Source organism: Dendropsophus ebraccatus, chromosome 1 (assembly GCF_027789765.1).
Source record: "Dendropsophus ebraccatus isolate aDenEbr1 chromosome 1, aDenEbr1.pat, whole genome shotgun sequence".
NCBI classification, from domain to species: domain Eukaryota; kingdom Metazoa; phylum Chordata; class Amphibia; order Anura; family Hylidae; genus Dendropsophus; species Dendropsophus ebraccatus.
The window spans coordinates 145,545,213-145,567,154 of NC_091454.1; the positions used below are offsets into that span (position 1 = coordinate 145,545,213).

The 21,942-nt window shown below is 42.1% G+C and overlaps 1 protein-coding gene and 1 long non-coding RNA gene across 2 annotated transcripts in view; one reads left to right on the forward strand and one right to left on the reverse strand.

Annotated features, from left to right (window-relative positions):
* The first annotated feature begins 794 nt into the window (after positions 1–794).
* Positions 795–4,293, forward strand: LOC138778190 (uncharacterized). The gene is made up of 3 exons (XR_011360886.1): positions 795–851; positions 2,944–2,986; positions 4,157–4,293. It is a non-coding gene; the product is annotated as an uncharacterized lncRNA (long non-coding RNA).
* Positions 4,294–11,109: 6,816 nt separating this feature from the next.
* ICE2 (interactor of little elongation complex ELL subunit 2) overlaps positions 11,110–21,942 on the reverse strand; it is a 64,890-nt gene continuing 54,057 nt past the window's right edge. Inside the window, exon 16 of the mRNA XM_069956428.1 lies at positions 11,110–11,648. Within this exon, the coding sequence (XP_069812529.1) occupies positions 11,484–11,648 (165 nt within the window). The 3' untranslated portion in view covers positions 11,110–11,483. The remainder of the gene's footprint in view (positions 11,649–21,942) is intronic.

Sequence of the window (21,942 nt, forward strand, 5' to 3'; positions counted from 1 at the left end):
TTTCCTGCCAAAGATTTTAAGCCAAACTCAGGAGTTGATTTGAAAAGAGGAGAAATCCAGTCTTTCCTCTATGACCTGTTCTCTGTTTATAGTCTGTTCCTGGGTTTGGCTTCAAATCTTTGGCAGATAATCTGTCGTCAGATCTGTTGGTGGAATAGGGCCTTTAGATTGTTAACTAGTTCTCTAGAATGTCCTCGAATCCGCTGCTTCAGGATGTGTTTGGAGAGTAACAGGATCCCCTCTTCTGTGTGTGTGGTGTATAGCAGACCTCATAGAAGTTAGGCTCCACTCACTAGGTCATCAACAACTTAAAATCAGAGACATAGTCTAGAGAGCATAAATGTGGTGGTAAATGCAATGTACAAGTGATATAATGCACAGAAATAGTGCTACTCCTCATGTACACACAGCTTATATTATTATTTTTTACTTTTAAATGTTTTTAACAATATCTTTAAGTTTTGCATAATATGATTACAAACATGTAAAGCTGTACAGTGTACGCCAGTGTTAAATACTGGAGAGCTGGACGTCTTCTATGCTGGTTGCTTCACCTGATCCCTGCATACAAATTGTAAATAGACATTATAAAACATTTTATGCTATGGCTGTATTGACTAGCCATCCACTGGATGCTTTTGTATCCCAGTGGGTTGTCGCTATACAGCCCTATTCACTAAATGGAGAAATGTCCTGTCTGTGTGTGTTATTTTTCTGAGCATTCAGTATAAATATCTGGCTTGTGAGTCATAGGGATATTGAGGGGTGGGGCAGAGAATCCATGGAATTTGATCTGAAAACATACTTCTCACCTCTCCACAAAACCTTGCTTTATGGTGGAGAAAGATCTGGTAAGCATTCAGGGAATGTCAGAGGTCCATGTTTAACCATTTCATCATATGAATGCATGAGACTTTTCCTTCATTAGTATTTTTTCTGTGTTCTGATACTTTTCCACGTTTTTTTAAAAGTTAGTGAAATATTTTACTGTATTTAAAAAATATATATATAATCAAATATAATCAAATGATCAATGCTGTAAACAAGCGCTGCTAGACCAGTGCTTGTTTATTGGGCCTATTACATGGCCCGATAATCGTTTAGCAAGGTCTGCACAGACATAGTGATGTCCGCGCAACCTTTTCCCAAACAGTTTACATTACCTGTCCACACTCCCGGTGTTCTCCTGCACTTTGCTTCCTCCCTGGTCCAAGACTCTGCAGCTTCAGAGTGGCCTGGGTTTTTTTTTATGCTTCTAAAAACTTTTTTTTTATTATTACACTTTTATTTTAAACACTGTAAAACATGCAATCATTAGATTGCATATACTGATCTATGCTATGCCAGGACAAAGGTAAGTGGCTTACCCCTGCCTGTTGGTACAATCGATCGGGGCTCGGGACATGTCTGCGGGGGTCCCGACCAGTTAGTGACAGGAGCTTGTCCTGTCACTGACTACCTTAAACACAGCGATCTCTATAGATCACAGCATTTAAGGGGTTAATGACAAGCAGCTGCCTGTCATTATTATCAGCTCCCTGGACACTGATGTGTGCAGGACCGCTCACACTGCAGCGGTCCCTCACACATCTAAAGCCCCTGAAGTCAGGAACGTGCATATACATTCCTGCTGCACGGGGTATGTGCAGCAGGAACGTATATCTGCATTTTGCTGACGTGAAGGGGTTAAAGTGTAACTATTATTTGTAAATAGCAGCATGTCAGAAGTGTGTATTGGTGGCGGACCCCCACAGATATGCACAACTGACATGTCGCTATGACATGTCAGAAGTTTTTACAATTAAGTTACAATAGTTACAATTAAAAACATTTTGATTTATCAAAGAGTGTGCAAAGGAGCAGATGCCTATAACATCTGATCCAGATTAAATAAGGGGTCTTATTAAAAATGAAGGACACCCTTCATAGACTCTACTTTCTTGCCAATTCTAGGAGTTTATTATTGTTTATGTAATTTGAAAACAATACAAGTGCAGGGAGGGGCGTCAGGGGGAAGCAAGAGGGTGGAGATGTGGTGGGCCAATTTAACATAAAATATATAACACCTACTAACACAGAGGAAACGTCCACAGTTGTAATGCCAAAGGAAAAAATTTAACTTAACACCAGCTATAACATTTCCACTGATTATTAATACAATACACACATCAAGTTTAAAATGTATAAAATACTCTCTAAAAGACTAAACCAAAGAGGTAAGGGTCTCTGAATACATGCTAAGATAGTATCAATGAAGTTGGTGAATTCCAGTCCCCCCCCCCCCATGGTCTGCCACAAGCGGGAGAAAAATTTACGGGATCATCTGGTACGTGCGGACATTGGCAGTTTCACCGCGAAAAAACAACGCTTTCTGGGTCCTCCCAGAAGGGGTACGTTCCCATGTCTTCGATGCGCTCAGTGCTCAGCCATCTCCAGGGGGGAACACTTTTCGCATCCTTTAACAGGAAAACAATTCTCGATACAAGGTTTTTATACCTGTGATTCTAGTTTCGTGGTGTATCTGATCAAATGCCCTTGCGGTCTCGGATACGTTGGTGAGACCACGCAGCGTATCCGAGACCGCATCTCGAAACACAAATCTACCATTCGTTGTAAAAACTTATTACTTCCTATCCCCGCACATTTTCATGCTATGGGTCACACCATAGCACAATTACGCTTCCAGGTCCTAGAACATGTGGAACAACCTAGAAGAGGGGGTAATAGGGTAGAACTCCTCAAACGCAGAGAAGCGTTCTGGATACACACGCTTCAAACCATTGAACCTCACGGCCTTAATCGGGCATACGACAGAGTCTACAACATCTGAACCACGGGTCGTCTGTATTCTATATTTGTACTGTCTTTACAGGTTCTCCTGAATGCATAACCTTGGTTACCATGTGTTCCATACTGACCTTATTTTCTATTATATTTTTCTAGGGTTAGAATTCATTCCTTTGATAGCTCCATTTATTCTGTGATGGTAACTATGGTAACCGTCTATGTCCTATGCATGTTTACTGTTTCCCATTGTCCATTTCCTCATGTGGTTCTTTCCTTTCTCTCCTTTTATTACCCCCTCCTTTTCATTCCCACTCATTCTATCCTTTCTTTCTTTTCTTTCCTTTCCCTCTGCTCATTTTTACACATTACATCTCTATTTATCCTTATCTCATTAGTCCTCCTTTTCAGCCCACACCTTTGCCCTTAGTTTAGACCATATACAGTGTTCCTTGTAGCTCCGCCCGCTGCATCAGGCGTCATGACGTCACGCGCACGCCGTCACGCTATCACGTGACACGACGCGCGATCACGTGACCCGGAAGTACGCCTTATTAAGACGTACGGCCGCCTCAGCCGACACTCCACCAGACCTCAGCCGCACATCGCATACGGTAAGCCAGTTATCTTTCTCCCTTACATCCTCCCTGACCTCGGCTTCAGTTATCTTTACCCTCTCGTGCGGCCACACTTAGAACGCCTCTCTGTACCTTCTCACCACCATCCCTACTACATCTACTGTACTATACTCCCATCTCTGTGCCCTCCTTACCTCTCTGATTCTCATCCTGCAGTTATCTACGCCACCCCGGTCTCACCTTTCTTTGGTCTTGCTACCCTCTTGTGCCGCCAGACCTGCAGCGTCTCTCCTCACCTTCTTATCATCATTTTTCCCACTACATCTATAGGACTCTGCCTACTTCCATCTTCCTTCCCCCCTCACTGCTCTGTTCCTTATCCTGCTGTAACTTATGTCACTCTCGTCTCAGCATTTTTTGTCCTGTTACCCTTAGTTCTGTTCCCCTTGTCCTCTGTCAGACTCGTTGCCTCTTACATGTGGGCCAGTTACCATTTCCTGCCTGTCCACCCTATGCATATATATATATATATACCCCTGTACAGATATCCTGCAACTGTACTGATATCCTGCAACTACCTGAATCTATAGACCTACTATTTAGTGGATTATCTGCCTGGATGCTGATTAACTACTATGTACCCCTTCCTCTGCATCCTTTGTATATAAATGTATATATATGTTTTGTAGTCTTGTATTTATGTCATATTTTTACATTTAGTATGTCAGCTCATCAATAGGTATACTTTCGATATCATATATATCTTGTACTTATACAATGTTCATTCATTACAGAGATCCATTAGCCTGAAGAAGGCCCGGGAAGGGCCGAAAGCTTGCCTTACTATTATGATCTCTATTGCATAATATCTCTTATTAGTCGGAGTATACACTAATAATTTCTTCACTGTACAATAAACTTTTTCACTTCTGCATAACATTGAGTGCCGTGGATTTTACTACTTGTAAAATATATGATTGAGCAACAACAATGTAAGGGTGGCCATAAACCTTCAGTAACTGACAGCCGAATGATTGTCCATCAGTTCCCTGTACCGTCCTGTCCCTGCTCTCCCTATACACAGGAACGTTCGGCATGGCTAAACAAATCTGTGGTTTCTATGAGTGGGTTAAATCACAGCCAAATCGATGTTCTGGAGAGCCCCTAATTCTTGTACTGTGAATAGCAGGTACAAATGCCAAGAGTATAAAGTGTAAGGACAAACATCAATATTAGACCAAGTAGACCATTAGGCCCGTATAATGTCAAGGAATGGCCACAGCACTGTCTGTACTGTAAACAATAAGAAAAATTGTAATAAAAAATAATTAACAGGGGGGAGCAGATGTCCCCGGCTCCCCACGTGCGATCTAAGATGGCTGCTCATACATCAGGCTAGACGGAGGGACACAGCACACTGGAACTCAGCCCTATACCTCTGCTCCTCTCAACAGACCCCACATACAAACTTGGTCTTTCACCACCTGCAGCCTACTAGGTCTTTGTGGTGCTCTCCACCCAATCGTCCACAGGCTCATTGTGGGATACATCTCCCCCAAAGACATACCACCAGGTCACATCAACTACCAAAATGTCTCTGCACCTATTCCCTTATTATCAGCATCTGAGGCATTGCAGCTCAGTTCTACTCAGACCTTTATCGTTTACCACATAATTTTCACTACCTCCCTCAGTGTCCTACCCTATCCTTTCCCTCCCTGTGACCACCTAAGCTATTAGACTGATGCCTATATTACCTATCATGTGTTCAAGCTCGTCTTTTAGACATACTTCACAATGAATACATAAAAACTATGGGACTGATTAGTTTAGGATCTCACCTTTAAAGCCCTATCCACACTTCCATGGACCTAGACTCCTTCTCCAATGGACAACTCGTCGATGACATTCTCCACTCGCCATACTCTAGCTATCCTACATTTTGCTGGAAATTCCCTGGTGAACCACCCACATTTCTACCAAGTGCTTCAACCGCTCCCTTCCTATGATACACCATGTAACACCCCCTCAGATTCACTTGTGTTCCCATGAACCGCTCTTTCCTACTTCACAACACTTCTACATCTACCATGTATGGCTTCCTAATCTCAGCTAGATCACAGACTCTTCTCATATACTGCAGAAACTTTATTGGACAACTGTACTGCAAGTGATCTCTGAAATCACAGGATTGCTCATTTCCAACACTCTTCTATTTATGTTTACTATGGCTCTGATAAGCTATAAGAAATCTCTGGCTTGCTGTCTGTAACACGCTGGCAAAATAATCATCCCGAGACACCGGAGATCCACAGACCTTCCATCACTTCAAGAATGGTTTGCAGAAATCATCAAACATATGGAAGAATTGCTTGCAACATCCTCCCAGGAGACTACTAAATACATGTCAACCTGGCACCTTTGATTGGCCTCTCTGTCCCTCTACTATGGACCACTGTCTCGCTTGTGGGCCTTGGCTTGTTGTCTGTTACAATCTGAAAAATAAAATTATTTTATTACTATACCTGCAGTGAATTCGGCCAAAAAAAAAAAAAAAAAAAAGATATTATGCATACACATATACAGTATGTGAAAGGGGAAGGGGTTAATACAAAAAAATCTGAGTTTGAAAAAGAAAATAATGATAATGAACAAACATTTATCATAGTAACTGAAACATACCACTGCACAACATATTGCAAGAATAAGTGCCCAACCAGGGGTCCCACCCACACCCTAATATATGTTTCAGCTTCCTTGGGGTACCTATGATATAGATATCTGTGTTTGTTAAAGGACCCTTAGAAAGGAGCTGTGTTCTTCCTAGTCCTGGATAACTCCTTTAACCCTTTGAGGACCAGGCCCAAAATGACCCAGTGGACCGCGCAAATTTTGATCTTAGTGCTTTCGTTTTTCCCTCCTCCCCTTCTAAGAGCTCTAGCACTCTCAGTTTTCTATCTACAGGCCATGTAAGTGCTTGTTTTTTAGAGGAATAGTTGTACTGTGTAATGGCGTCATTCATTTTACCATAACATGTATGCCGGAATTCCAAATATATTATTTATGAAGATATAAATAGGTGAAATCGTAAGAAAGAATGCTATATGGTAACGTTTGGGGGGTTCCTGTGTCTACGTAATGCACTATATGGTAACAGCGACATGATACCATTATTCTATAGGTCAGTCTGAACACAACCATATGCAGGTTACACAGATTCTCTAATGTTATATATATATTTTTTTATGAAATCCTTTTTTTTGGCAATTAAATATTAATAAAATGGGCCTATTGTGACGCTTATAACGGTTTTATTTTTTCACCTATGGGGCTGTATGGGTTGTCATTTTTTCCGCCATGATCTCTAGTTTTTATTAATACCATATTTGTGAAGATCGGACGTTTTGATCACTTTTTATTGATTTTTTTTAATATATAATGTAACATAAAATCGGTAATCTGCGCACTTTTTCCCCTCTTTTCGTGTACGCCGTTTACCGGTCGCAATGACGCTTGTTATATTTTAATAGATCGGACAATTACGCACGCTACGGTATATTATATGTTTATCTATTTATTCATTTTTATATGTTTTATTTATATAATGGGAAAGGGGGGTGATTTAGACTTTTATTGGGGGAGGGGCTTTGGGGTAGTGTAATAGTGTTTTGAACTTTTTTTTTTTTACACTTTTGAAGTCCCTTTGGGGGACTTGTACATACATTACTTTGATTTATACACTGATGAATGCTATGCCATAGGCATAGCATTGATCAGTGTTATCGGCGATCTGCTCATTGAGCCTGCCTGTGCAGGCTCAGTGTAGCAGAGCGCCGATCGGACCGCACGGAGGCAGGTAAGAGACCTCCAGCAGTCCGTTTCAACGATCGGGACCCCCGCAGTCACACTGCGGGGGTCCCGATCGGTAAGTGACAGGGGACTCCCCCGGTCACTTACACTTAAACGCTGCGGTCGCGCCCGCGATCGCGGCGTTTAAGGGGTTAATGACACGCGGCAGCGCGATCGCTGCAGCGTGTCATTACCGGTGAGGTCCCGGCTGCTGATGCAGCCGGCCCCCACCTGCTATGAAGCGCGCTCCGCTCCGGAGCGCGCTTCATAGCGGGAATAACACCCATGACGTAAGGTTACGTCATGGGTCGTCTGGGGACAGACTTCCATGACGTAACCCTACGTCCAGGGTCGTCTAGGGGTTAATATACAACCATATAATGTTTTCACTGACCAACTCGCAGATTCATCCTGGTGTGTGGTCCGGCCTTAAAGGCATGAACGATCTGTTGAACGATATTAAAGCAATTAAAAATAAAGAATTTCTGGAACACTCTCTCTCATTATGTAAATGACAATCGTTCCTTGCTTGTTACAGCACATACAATAAATAGGCAAGCATCTTGCCTAACAGCCACAAGGCTATAGGAAACAGGTGTCTGGAGATGATTCATTGACTTCTGTGACCAATGTGGAAACAGAAATATAAAAAGAAGACCAACAGCAGTGTGTTTGTGGTGTGTGCAAGATTAGGATCCCAAGTCGATATATATTATATATACATATACACTACCGTTCAAAAGTTTGGGGTCACATTGAAATGTCCTTATTTTTGAAGGAAAAGCACTGTACTTTTCAATGAAGATAACCTTAAACTTGTCCTAACTTTAAACAAATACACTCTATACATTGCTAATGTGGTAAATGGCTATTCTAGTTGCAAATGTCTGGTTTTTGGTGCAATATCTACATAGGTGTATAGAGGCCCATTTCCAGCAACTATCACTGCAGTGTTCTAATGCATTCTAATTCTAATGTGTTTGCTCATTGGCTCAGAAGGCTAATTGATGATTAGAAAACCCTTGTGCAATCATGTTTACACATCTGAAAACAGTCTAGCTCGTTACAGAAGCTACAAAACTTACCTTCCTTTGAGCAGATTGTGTTTCTGGAGCATCACATTTGTGGGGTCAATAAACGCTCAAAATGGCCAGAAAAAGAGAACTTTCATCTGAAACTTGACAGTCTATTCTTGTTCTTAGAAATGAAGGCTATTCCATGCAAGAAATTGCTAAGAAATTGAAGATTTCCTACAACGGTGTGTACTACTCCCTTCAGAGGACAGCACAAACAGGCTCTAACCAGAGTAGAAAAAGAAGTGGGAGGCCGCGTTGCACAACTAAGCAAGAAGATAAGAAGCACATTAGAGTCTCTAGTTTGAGAAACAGACGCCTCACAGGTCCCCAACTGGCATCTTCATTAAATTGTACCCGCAAAACACCAGTGTCAACATCTACAGTGAAGAGGTGGCTGCGGGATTTTGGGCTTCTGGGCAGAGTGGCAAAGAAAAAGCCATATCTGAGACTGGCCAATAAAAGAAAAAGATTAAGATGAGCTAAAGAACACAGACATTGGACAGAGGAAGACTGGAAAAAAGTGTTGTGGACAGATGAATCCAAGTTTGAGGTGTTTGGATCACAAAGAAGAACGTTTGTGAGACGCAGAACAAATGAAAAGATGCTGGAAGAATGCCTGACGCCATCTGTTAAGCATGGTGGAGGTAATGGGATGGTCTGGGGTTGCTTTGGTGCTGGTAAGGTGGCAGATTTGTACAGGGTAAAAGGGATTCTGAATAAGGAAGGCTATCACTCAATTTTGCAGCGCCATGCCATACCCAGTGGACAGCGCTTGATTGGAGCCAATTTCATCCTACAACAGGACAATGACCCTAAACACACCTCCAAATTGTGCAAGAACTATTTACAGCAGAAGCAGGCAGCTGGTATTCTATCGGTAATGGAGTGACCAGCGCAGTCACCAGATCTGAACCCCATTGAGCTGTTGTGGGAGCAGCTTGACCGTATGGTACGCCAGAAGTGCCCATCCAACCAATCCAACTTGTGGGAGCTGCTTCTAGAAGCGTGGGGTGCAATTTCTCCAGCTTACCTCAACAGATTAATAGCTAGAATGCCAAAGGTGTGCAATGCTGTAATTGCTGCAAAAGGTGGATTCTCTGACGAAAGCAAAGTTTGATGTAAAAACAATGTTATTTCAAATACAAACCATTATTTCTAACCTTGCCAATGTCTTGACTATTTTCTATTCATTTCACAACGTACGGTGGTGAATAAGTGTGACTTTTCATGGAAAACACAAAATTGTTTGGGTGACCCCAAACTTTTGAACGGTAGTGTGTATATATATATATATATATATATATATATATATATATATATATATTGAAGAGGCAAAACAATATGGAGAGTTTTGGTCCTACATCTGGAACTTGTCACATAAAAGCAGGGCATACCTGTATCAGCAACCCACTGGCACGCTGCAATCGATAAGCTTCTCAGGAACAGATGGTAAATCAATTTCACATCAGCACATTCAGTGACAGCCAAGTTATTTCCTGATGTCAATTTTGCTAAAATATGGGCATCACAGCCCCCCCCCCCGCAGCTCGTCGCACGCCCCAGCATGGAGAGGAGTTGCTGCTGCCTGGGGGTGTATTTTTTCTGGGTTTTCTTGTACCCAGGACCCACTGGACTGTACCGAAGCCCAGGGGATCACCAGATGCTGCACTGCCTGCTGCAGCATGGTCAGGAAGGAAGGAGGCCCAGTTGACCCCGTTCGATCCACACTTTTCCCGGTAACCGGGCTCAATGGATCCACATGAGTGGACTCTTCTGCATCCTTCCCTCTGTAGGGACAGGAAACACTGGGGAGGTGCTTGGGGGAGGGGCTTTTATACTCTTCTGTATCCTGTCCCTACAGAGACCAGTGGAGCAACCTCCAATCATGGTCCTTTCATGAAGTGAGATGCAGTGGAAAGATATATTTAAAATGGCCCTACTTTAACTCTTATAGCGCTTTTATTTTTTTACCTACTGGGCTGTATGTGGTGTCATTATTTGTGCCACAATCTCTAGTTTTTATTAGTATGACATTAGTGTAGATCGAACTTATTGATCACCATTTATTAATTTTTTAATATATAAAATGTAATGGCGGTTTTTACCGCATTTTATTCACGCCGTTCATCGTGCGGGAATAATATTGTTTTATTTTAATAGATCGGACGATTACACACGTTACGGAATATTATATATTCATTTGTTTTATTATTTTTATGTGTTTTATTTATAAAATGGGAAGGGGGGGTGATTTAGACTTTTATTGGGGGAGGGGCTATGGGGCATTTTTGAAAACATCTATTTATTCACACTTTTTTTAGTCCCCCTAGGGGACTATTACATACATAGCATAGCAGGGATCAGTGTTATCTGCCATCTTCTGCTAGAGCAGCCTGTCTGTGGCAGACTATCAGGAGACAGAAGATCAGACTGCGGGGGTCCCGATCGTCAAGTGACAGGAGATGCTCCTGTCACTTACACTTAAATGCTGCGGTCGTGTCCCGATCGCGGTGTTTAAGGGGTTAATGGCAGGCAGCCGCACAATCACGGTGGCCTGCCATTGAGGGTGAGGGCCAGCGGGTCCTCACTCATTATGAAGTGAGCTCAGCTTCTAATACTGAAATTACTGAAAAACTAATACTAAAATAAGAGTTTTTTTTAAATTACAACGAAACTGCGCAACAGATGGCAAAGAAAAGATCTGACTCTGCATCACACAAACAGCAGAGAATCCTAATGTTATTGATATTATGTTATTTTCATATTGTGGCTTGATTCAACTTTAATAGCAGTCTAGTGGGTACAATGAATAACAATAAATATTGTAAAAATATTAACTCATTTTATTTTTTCATTATTCTTCCTCAAAGCAGGATACATTATTTTGTATAGCAGTACTGGAAGCATCCATATTATTATCTTGTTAAAGAGGTAGACATGCTTTATTCTCCCAGCATTTTTAATATTCTTCATGAAGCCATAATGTCTCCAGTTTGTAAGAGGTCTTATTAGGCAAACCAACAGGGCTTGTAACTGGAGACTTTGCAAGGTATTATTCAGACAGGACATCATAGAGCCTATCAATATATTATATTATGATCTTTTTAGATAAGTATAGTCTCTTCTTACACGAGTGTGAGGTCTGTGGACAGGAAGCCATGTTGAATCCACAGTTCTTCAGTTAAATACAGCAGACTCAAGTATTCCCTTGCAATGCAGCTAATGCCTTTTGTTTTGCTTTTAGTCGCTGTTGTTTGCTTTTCTTTTTCCTCTTTGCCTTAGTGATGTTCGATCCACTGGTGGCTGGTAAAACATCAGTCTTTACCTGGCAGGGAGCTTTTCTTGGTTGATTTTGCTGTAGCTAAAAACATAACACAATGAAACAATTTGAAGTAATCACATAAAAAGGCATGTGGGAGTGTCTTATAAATCAGTTTTATGACATAATATGTAGTTTTTACCTGTACCATTTTTGCATTGATTGGACTTTTGGATGGTTTGATCTGGTGATTCCCCCCCCCCCCTTCCCCAAATAAAAACAAAAAAAATTATTTCTTTACATTTCTGCTGTTCACTGTGTAGTTTCAGTAACATTATATTCAGTTTCCGGCTGGCTGGCAACATAAAATATGCTTTTTCTTTATTTTTACTTTTTTATTTTTTAAACTTCTACAAGCAATCGTTTAATTGCTTAATCAATTCAATACATTGCCATTGCAATACATTGAATTAATTTACAGTTACAGTCTGCTATAGGCAGACTATATGAGCAGATCCGTCACAGCAGCCATCGAAGCCTTCAGTAATAGCAATAGCATAGCAATAGTTTGGCTCTTGTTGCCAGGAGCAGAACCAAATGCTGGTTAAGATTGATTAAACCCTGTTCAATCCCCACCCATAATCTAAGCACATCCTGACTCACACCCTGAAGCTGCAGAAAATCCTCATTTCCTTGTCCACTCATCTGCCCCCCCTCCCTTCTGAGACTAACTGTAACACCTAATCTGTAACTCAGCCCACCACTGGCATCAGACCAATCAGTGAGCACCTGGCCAAGGGGTGGGAGTGACAGCCTCCTCAGCAGTATAGGGGAAAGAAAACACAGTTGTTTAATTTCTCTTTTTTTCTAATCTATCTATGTAGATGGATAGATAGATATTTAGTTAACAGTGTAAAGCAGAAGCACATAGCGCCAGCAACGGGCAGATACTACAAGCAAGATGAGGCGGATGCTTGGCAATTGGCTCATAGGTGCAATACATACTGGGAAATGTAGTTTCCTGTCCTGGCACCATCTTGGATATAGAACAGCTTTAAAAAACAACAACCCGTAACTCAGGAAAGGTGGTTGCTAGAAAGATGGTTCAAAATACTCAGGGGGACTTGGTGAGTAAGGCTCTTTACATTTTTAGTGGAATACCCCTTTAATATTCAAACTGATCTCTGATTAGTTGCTATGGGTGACAAAGGACATTCTTCCCCAATAGTCTATGTGGGATAACCCACTTAATCTGGAAGTTTGACTTCCTCAGTCAGATGTTGGCTGACAACCATTAATTTCAACCATTACAATTGTCAGCCAATGGACACTTTTTACATCCCTTTGACTACTCTTCTGGAAATCTATTCTTGAATAAGGAAGATAAAGAGATATTGTGATACAGTTGCTTGGTAGTAGCAGACTGTTTAAGGAGATTTTACCATTTAATTCTGCAGAAACACCACCCACTCGCACACTGGCTGACACTGGAATGGCAGCTTAACACCATTTACTTGACCAAAAAAAACAAGTTTATCTTGCAGTTATTAAACTCACACATAAGCATGTGAAAACATAACGTGTCAGAATTACATTTCATCGTCAAGTCTGCCCCCCCTAACAATTCATGAAAATATTCAACTTTCCAGTAAAGTTGTATGGTAGTGTGTTTTCAGCCATGTTATGGCTGCATGCTAAATAGGGGCTGCTCCCTACTCTTAGGGTGCTTTTAGATGTGGTGATTTGTTGGCCGTGGGGGTTTCAAATAAGTGCCCGTCAGCAAAACTGGACCTCGTCTGCAGTGCCTTTACAAGGTACGACAAATTGAGGGGCTCGGGCTGCATAAATGATCCTTGTATCATTCGTGTAGCCTGGGAAACTGACAGCACAGATATCTATAAATCTATGCTGTCAGTTTAAGATCACAAGTAGCAGTGTATACCTACATCCACACTGCTTGTGATTCGGCAAGTCTCCTTTCGTCTGGCTGCTAGCAATGTCTTCAGGCCCCACCCCCTCTGGAATGGAGGAGACATGCTGAATGAAAAGCAGCGTGGGTGGTAAGTATACACTGCTGCTTGCGATCTTTAAACTGACAGCACAGATAAATACATATCTGTGCTTTCAGTTTTCTTTTATCCTTATTGAAAGTGTCCCCCACAACAATAAAATTAAAAGCCTGGTCTACAGCTAAAGATTGGGCGTTTTCCCCGTCCTTAGCTGATCACTGTCACTTACATGGGCCGATTATGGTTTCTAGCAACGCCCCTGGCCAATAATCGCCCTGTGTAAAAGGCCACTAAATGCTATGTATGTTCAAGGGAAAAGTGACCACAGACAGCAGGTCCTCTCTTGTATCCATAATAGAGAAATGCTATAGTCTACAGGAAGGTCTGTGTTACCTGTGAGGAAAGCTAATCCTATAATACACAAACACAAGGCTACATCACTATTAACTCAGGTGTGTCAGAAGAAGAAAGGATTCATTATTCTGCACTGCCAGAGATGGGCTGAAACTTGCAGCACTCGCATTATGCGCCCCACCTGACAAATCCTACACACACCTCCCCCTTGATATAGATAAGAGAGTAAAAGGGGGGTGCACAAGACTAAAGTAACTCTCAATCCTAGCATCTCACTACATGAATTTTGCAATATTTATATTTTACAATTAAACATAACAAATATATAAAGAATTTTCTTTGAAGACAATCATCTGTTCCAGAACAACCCCACTGCTCTGACAAAGAACATCGCCAGCCCCATCAGTCATCTGCCAAATGAAAACAGAAAAGACTAGGACAAGAACGGCGCCGTCATGGGGAAGCTGGTGGCGCGGCCCGTATTTCGAACTGCGGCCCGGTTCCCAAGTGCGGAGCCGTTCTATCCAGCGGTACTGAACAGTGCTGAAGCACTGGAGGTCGGCAGGCCTGCCCCCAGTGGGAGGGAATTCCCTCCCCTCTATGACACGGCTCCATTAGAATCAACGGAAAAACGGACCGCGGCACCGGCTTCCCCGTGACTGACGGCGCCGATCTATCGGTGTGTTAAATTCAAGAGGATGTACCTGGTGGTACATCCTCTTTAAGGTTTCTAGAAGTATGTAGAAAACTGACAGTGCGGACATGTGTATGTGTTTAGTGTTCATCTAATGGGGGGAAAATTTGCTCATAAACAGAAAATTCTAAAGACAAAAGAATGATGTTCAACTACATAATAGTACAGTACGCTTCTGAAATAAGAGAGTAATAGATGTTTACGGCATGAGGGAGGTGTGTAGCTGTAATATAGTGTCGAAGAATTTGCATACATTAAACTGGAGCCTTTAAATGGGTTGTCTCAAACAGAAAACCACAGTTCTTTTGACTTATTAGAACACATGTACATAATTACACTAGTAACCAGAGGGGGCGCTGATGAGAAATGAGAAAGACGGCCACTCAGCCAATGACTTGCCACAGTGGCAACCTGCTTCAGCCACTGACGCAATATCCTGCGTCCAGGCAAAGACTGGGTTGGGGAGGATTTAAAGGGAGATATTTGGAGAGCAGGAAAGTAAATCGAATTACACGTGCAAGGCTTAACATCAGGATACCATCAGTTGGCTCAATGTCAGCGAATAAACACTAACATCATTTATAAACACAAGTTGCTGATGGGTCTGTGAAACCGGTTAGATGACAGTAAAGCAAAAATGAAGCAGTAATTTAAACTAATTTACATGTGTACATGGACGTAACTTCTACATATACACACAAAAAAATCCCATATACTCCTGCACTGCTCATATAACATTCATTTTAAAGTTTATTAAAGGGCGATTTTGTTCAACACTAGTACACCACTGGGCTCCTTTTTTATTCCAAGAATGTACTAAAAAAATAAAAAATTATAATACATTCTTTTAGTGTTTAGTAAGACATTGCAGTCATGTCACTTTATTATTATTGCAGAAAAAAGCAGAACAAGACTGCAGTGTGACTAAATAAATAGGATGAAACTTGTCAATTTGATATGAAAAAATGTTGTGGGTCACATAAGGTACACATTTGTACATCTGTTCATGGCAGTGTTCTTCTAAGACCTGTTCTGTAAGTTGGATGAAATTGCATAACATGAATTTTTTGAATCAATTATACAATCTGTCACCTGAAGACATTATTGTAAAGATACATTAAGGTTACATTCACATATACCATATCTGCTGTGAATTTTAATCTGTGGGAAAATTGCTGTGAATTTTTCTACCCATTGACTTCAATAGATGCACTGAAAATTGCCAAATCTATTACCAAATTTTCTAAGAACCCAATGAAGTCAATGGGTAGCAAAATATGTGGCAGACTCGGCACATCTGAATGTACCCTTAGGGCCCTATTCCACAGTAACTATAATCGGCCCCATTCGGCTGATTATTGCTCTGTGAAATAGAGAGAACGATCAGCCGATGATCGTGTCATCGGCTGATCGTTCATTTAGGGCCAGACCTAAAATCATCGTTCCCCCACCGCGCATCGCTACAGTTGAATAGCGGTGCACGGCGGGCGACCGACCATTTGAGAAGCAGGAGCAGCAGCATACATTACCTGTCAGGTCTTCTGCTCCGCTCTGTCTTCCTCCCCGGGTCCCGTGCGCTCTGGCTTCAGAATGGCCTGTCAGCTGATGGAGCGCTCAGCCAATCAGAGGCCGGGACCCCCGTGGCCTGTGATTGGCTGAGTGGCCTGTCAGCTGACCGGCTATTCTGAAGCTAAAGCGCGCGGGACCCGGGGAGGAAGACGGAGCGGAGCAGAAGACCTGACAGGTAATGTATGCTGCAAGGACATCGGTAACGATGTCCCTGCAGCCCTCGCTCAATGATCATCGGGCCGTGGAATAGGCCCAGTAAACGAGCGGATCTAGCAGATCGGCGCTCGTTTACATCGTTGATCGGGCCCTCCTCGGCCCGTGAAATAGTACCCTAAGGCTTCATATACATGGGCACTGGAGAGTCCTTTGGGTGCCTCTGTCTTAGGTTCCAGCAAAACATACTGGAAAAAATGCTTGTACAGTGCCATACACCGGAAGTATTTATAATATTTTTGACCCACAAAGAGGCTTAAAGGGGTAGTGCGGCGCTAAGAAATTATTCACAAAATAACACACATTACAAAGTTATACAACTTTGTAATGTATGTTATGTATGTGAATCGCCCCCTTCCCTGTGTTCCCCCGCACGTGGACCCGGAAGTGTAGTGTACCATACATACCTGCGTCCGCGTCATCAGCTGCTCAGCCGCGATTGGCTGAGCACAGTTATGCTCAGCCAATCGCGGCTGAGCAGCCAGTGACGCGGCAGAGGGGGTCGGCATCAGGGAGGGCTGAAGCAATCCGGCCGGCCTCCCGAAGATTACGTCATTGACAGAAGATCGGGGACGGGGACGACGCGCGTCAGGTATGTATGGTACACTACACTTCCGGGTCCACGTGCGGGGGTGGGGGAACACGGAGAAGGGGGCGATTCACATACATAACATACATTACAAAGTTGTATAACTTTGTAATGTGTGTTATTTTGTGAATAATTTCTTAGCGCCGCACTACCCCTTTAAAGTGATATTGTCACCCCACCCCCCTTTACTCTATGTGTGGTTCTATGCACCATCTACAAGCTTAGATGCTGCACATTCGATGTATACATGTATAAAACTAGTCTGTCTTCTTACTGGTCTAAAGTCACAAGAGTAATACGGGTGACAGTATCACTTTAAGGTTACCATATACCTTCAATAACTGTAAGTCAAACTGTCCATTTACACCAGTGGTCGAGCTTGATACTCAACTATCTAAATATTTTCACTATGAGTATAAACTGTTTAACAGTTAAACATTTTAATTTTAAGGTTGTTGTTGTTCAAAAGAAGAACTTTTGTGTTTACTTCACCCCTATTTATACTGAATCAAATCAGTCATCTACTTCATGCTGCCCTTACTGCAGTAGTGACAGCCTGCTTGATTTCAATGGTGTGTATATGGTGAAGTTTGGTTGAATTTACACTTTATTTATTGTGCTGTGAGCCTGGAATTTGGAGGGTTTATGAGCCAATGGTCTGCCCACCTGCTGCTGATAGTAGCTGTGAGAAGCTGTCAATCAGCAATGGGCAGGAGGAGGAGGAGCACAAAGCTCATAAATATTCTGGACTCCAAAGTCACCACATTGTGCAACTAGGACTCAAAGTTCAGCTCACCAACACTATGCAAAGGAAAAACACACCACTGAAATCAGTGTAGCTGTCACCATTGCGTGCTGCTCCAATATAACTAAGACTCTATAATTCAGTCCACAAATGTTGATATCTGGGACCATGGTTGCAGGAGACACAAAGATTTTTTTCAGGATTTCTGTATTCTTTCTAAATCGCTTGTACTATAGATTTCTTCAGAAAAAATTTAAATGAGTTATACTTTAAGCCTTTGTTCACACATTGCATTTAATGCACATTTAATTAGCGCTAATTAGCACTATTTTGATGTGAATTTCTCAATCCGCAATAAAACATTGACATTTTTCTGCCTTTTTGTCTACATTTTAGTGCAAAATTTATAGTACAAGCAATTTAAAAAAAAAAAATCTGTATTAAAGAGTAACTGTCATGTTTTTTTTTATTGCAGAAATCAGTAGTATAAGCGATTTAAGAAACTCTCTAATAGGTTTCATCAGCCAAAAAAGCCTCCTTCTGTACTCAAGAAGCAATCTCCCAGCCCCCCCCCCTGACTTCTTATCTGTGCATTATCAGGCAAACACGTCTTCATTACAGAGAAGCCAGTGAAGACGGGCTCTGCTCTCTCCATTGTAAGCCTATGAAGGGGGGAGGGGCTGAGGGAGATGAGGGAGCAGGAAGAGGTGACATGAAGGTCAGCTGTTTGTAGACTCTCTGGGCACCTAAAACGCTAAATTCATGTGTCAGAAAGGTCAGTGCTTATCTATGAACTTACTGAGAGAAGATTGCAGGGTGTTGTGCTTTGCAGAAATCCTCCGTGCTCAAGCACTCCTAACAGCCCCTCCCCTCTCCATAGCCACATAATGGAGACAGAAATCCTGCTGCTTTTGATGTGAGGGGGGAGGCTGGGAGATTGCTTTTTCAGTCCAGAAGGAAACTCTTTTAGTACATAAAACCTATTACAGAGTTTCTTAAAATCGCTTGTACTGTTGATATTTAATGTTTTCAGAAAAATGACCCTGAAATGACAGTTACGCTGTTTTATTAGGCAAAAGATGCCTCTTTCTGTACTCAAAAAGCTGTTTTGCAGCCTCCCCCTTTCTTCTCATTTGCTCATTATCAGGCAAAGTGGTCTTCATTACAGAGGAGCAAAGTGATGACAGGTTTGCCAAGTCCATTATAACCTATAGAGGGGAGAGGGGTTGAGGGGAATGAATGAGCAGGGAGAGCAGAGAAGCAGCTGTACAGTTTGAAAACTGCCGTGGCACATAAAGCACTGGATTCTGAGGACAGGATGCAGTTTTGCAGGGCTGCCTTGTCCCCTCTCCCGCTCTACCCCTCCCCTCTCCATAGAGCATAATGGACACAGAAATACTGCTTCTCCTAAAGTGAAGGGGGAGGTAGGAAAACAGTTTTTTAAGTCGACGAATCTAACTTGCTGATACCCCCCTATAGAGCCCGGGACATTGAGGAGGAAGGTATGTGTCTTATCTTCCTCCCCAGTGTCGGTCCCACACTATTCCTCAGGGTAAACTCCGCTCTGTAGCACCATTAAGAGCACTGCTGCGTTATCCGTCACGCATCTTCCATTGATTATTTGTGCTAACAGTGCTCCCGAGCGGAGTTTATCCTATCAGCGCCAAGGAGGAAGGTAAGACACATACCTTCCTCCTCAGCGTCCCAGGCACTATAGGATGTCTAACCTGCTGATAGTCCCCATTTAATAAAACCTACAACAGAGTTTCCTAAAATCCCTTGTACTATTGATATTTACTGATTTCTGAAAAGTGACATTTAAATGACAGTTACACTTTAACCCCTTAGCGACCCATGACGTATCTAATACGTCACGGCGCCGCGGGGGCTGAACGGCGCTGATCCCGGCTGACACGTGCAGCCGGGCAGTGCCTCTGTTAGCCGGCGCGGGTCCCGTTGCCGCGCCGGCTAATTAAGCACTTCAATGCAGCTGTCAAACCTGACAGCTGCATTGAAGGGCTTCAGACATCACATCCCTGGTGTCTAGTGGGTCGGATCTCCCCCCCGCGATGCGATCATGGGGGGGAGATCCGTTCTTCTGCCCGTGCCGGGCCTCAGCGTCGGAATGACGCTGATCCCGGCTCGGCAATAGATTGCTGTGGCCTGCAGCACGCCATAGCAATCTATGACCGATCTAATGGATCTTTGCTGTGTATATACACAGCAATGATCTCTATGAGAGATCAGCGCTATGTATATACAAGCCCCCCAGGGGGGCTTCTAGTGTATGTAAAAAAAAAAAGTAAAAAAGTGTTTTTATTAATAAAAAATCCCCTCCCCTAATAAAAGTCCAAATCACCCCCCTTTTCCCATTTTATAAATATAAATTAATAAATAAATAAATAAACATATTTAGTATCGCAGTGCGCGTAATCGCCCGATTAATTAATCACATTCCTGATCTCGCACGGTAAACGGCGTCAGCGCAAAAAAATCCCAAAGTGCAAAATTGCGCATTTTTGGTCGCATCAAATCCAGAAAAAATTTAATAAAAAGCGATCAGAAAGTCGTATATGCGCAATCAAGGTACCGGTAGAAAGAACGCATCATGGCGCAAAAACTGACACCTCACACAGCCCAATAGACCAAAGGATAAAAGCGCTATAAGCCTGGGAATGGAGCGATTTTAAGTGACATATATTTGTTAACAATGGTTTGAATTTTTTACAGGCCATCCGATACAATATAAGTTATACATGTTATATATCATAGTAATCGTAACGACTTGAGGAACATGCATAACAAGTCAGTTTTACCATAAGGGCGAACGGCGTAAATGCAAAACTCCCCGAAATCAAAACAAATTCGTTTTTTTTTCAATTTGACAGCGCAAATGATTTTTTTCCGGTTTCACAACATATTTTATGGAAAAATTATGCCTGTAATTGCAAAGTACAATTGGTTTCGCAAAAAATAAGCGCTCATATACGTCTCTAGGTGAAAAAATGCAAGCGCTATGGACTTTTAAACATAAAATGGAAAAAGCTAAAGCGCAAAAACGAAAATTGGCTTGGACCTTAAGGGGTTAAGAAACATTTGTATTGTCCTGCACCCTTTATAAAATCCTGACCAGATTGAAAACAAAGATCCTGCTTAGATTTTGGGTACAGTTTAGCCCTTATTAATAGCAAGTCATCTGACTTACAAGGGTGTCAGCCTGCTTGGTCTATGCAAAGGAGGTTCATATGTCAGCAGAAATGGGTTAGTGGAATTATCTTGTACTTGTAATAAGGAACTTGTCTGGTGGTCTGGATAGATTTTTCCTACCCGGAACAGCCAGGAAATAATCCATAGAGAGAACATATATAGTGGTAAGCATACTAACACTGTTCTTCTCACTGTGGCAAATCATGAGAATATAATGTCTACTAGGAAACTAATTCTATACACTGGAATATTATAAATTCTTCAAGTAATGTAAGCAATATACACAAAATGTATTCTTCCTGCTCAATAAAAGCTTTCCACAATTAGTAATAAAAGAGACAAACTACAGTACAAGGCTGTCTTAATAACATGGGCATTTCCTCCACCTCAGCAACTCTTGGAGGGATCCTCCCAGAATAAAGGTCACGTCCAGACTAAGCAGACAAGGGAATCTAATTCTTAAAGTGGTAGCGGTTTTAAGATTGTACAACACAGACAGAGCTTTATGGTCTCCCTGTTTAACTCATAAAACATTGCAGAAGACAAAGCTCAGTGTTACAACACATTTTCCTTCTGGCAAAATACAGTAAAAAGATCCAACAAACATTTCTCAGTGCATTAAAAAAAACAGTTTGGAAATTGGCAGAGTTCAGCAATTCCCTAAGCTCCAGCAATTATCCCAGGCTGCCGTGGTGTACGGTCCAAGAATGACACCATTCTCTTCAAGTATTTTACCCCCTCCTTTAACACAGGAGGGGAAGGTCTTCTTACTATACCAATATAAAAACCCGATCCCTACACACGGCTTCCCCACGCACACATCAGCACGCACACATCAGCACACCCACTAGCATTCCAGCGTGGATTTACATGTTCTTTTTACCACCAATTTCTAATTGTGGTGGAACCCACAGCCAAAACCACGAGTAGAACATACAGAGAAAAAACTTTAATGAAAAGGTTTGCACTTTATTCTGTGTTTTGGTTAAACATACCGACCAAATTACTGTGAGGCC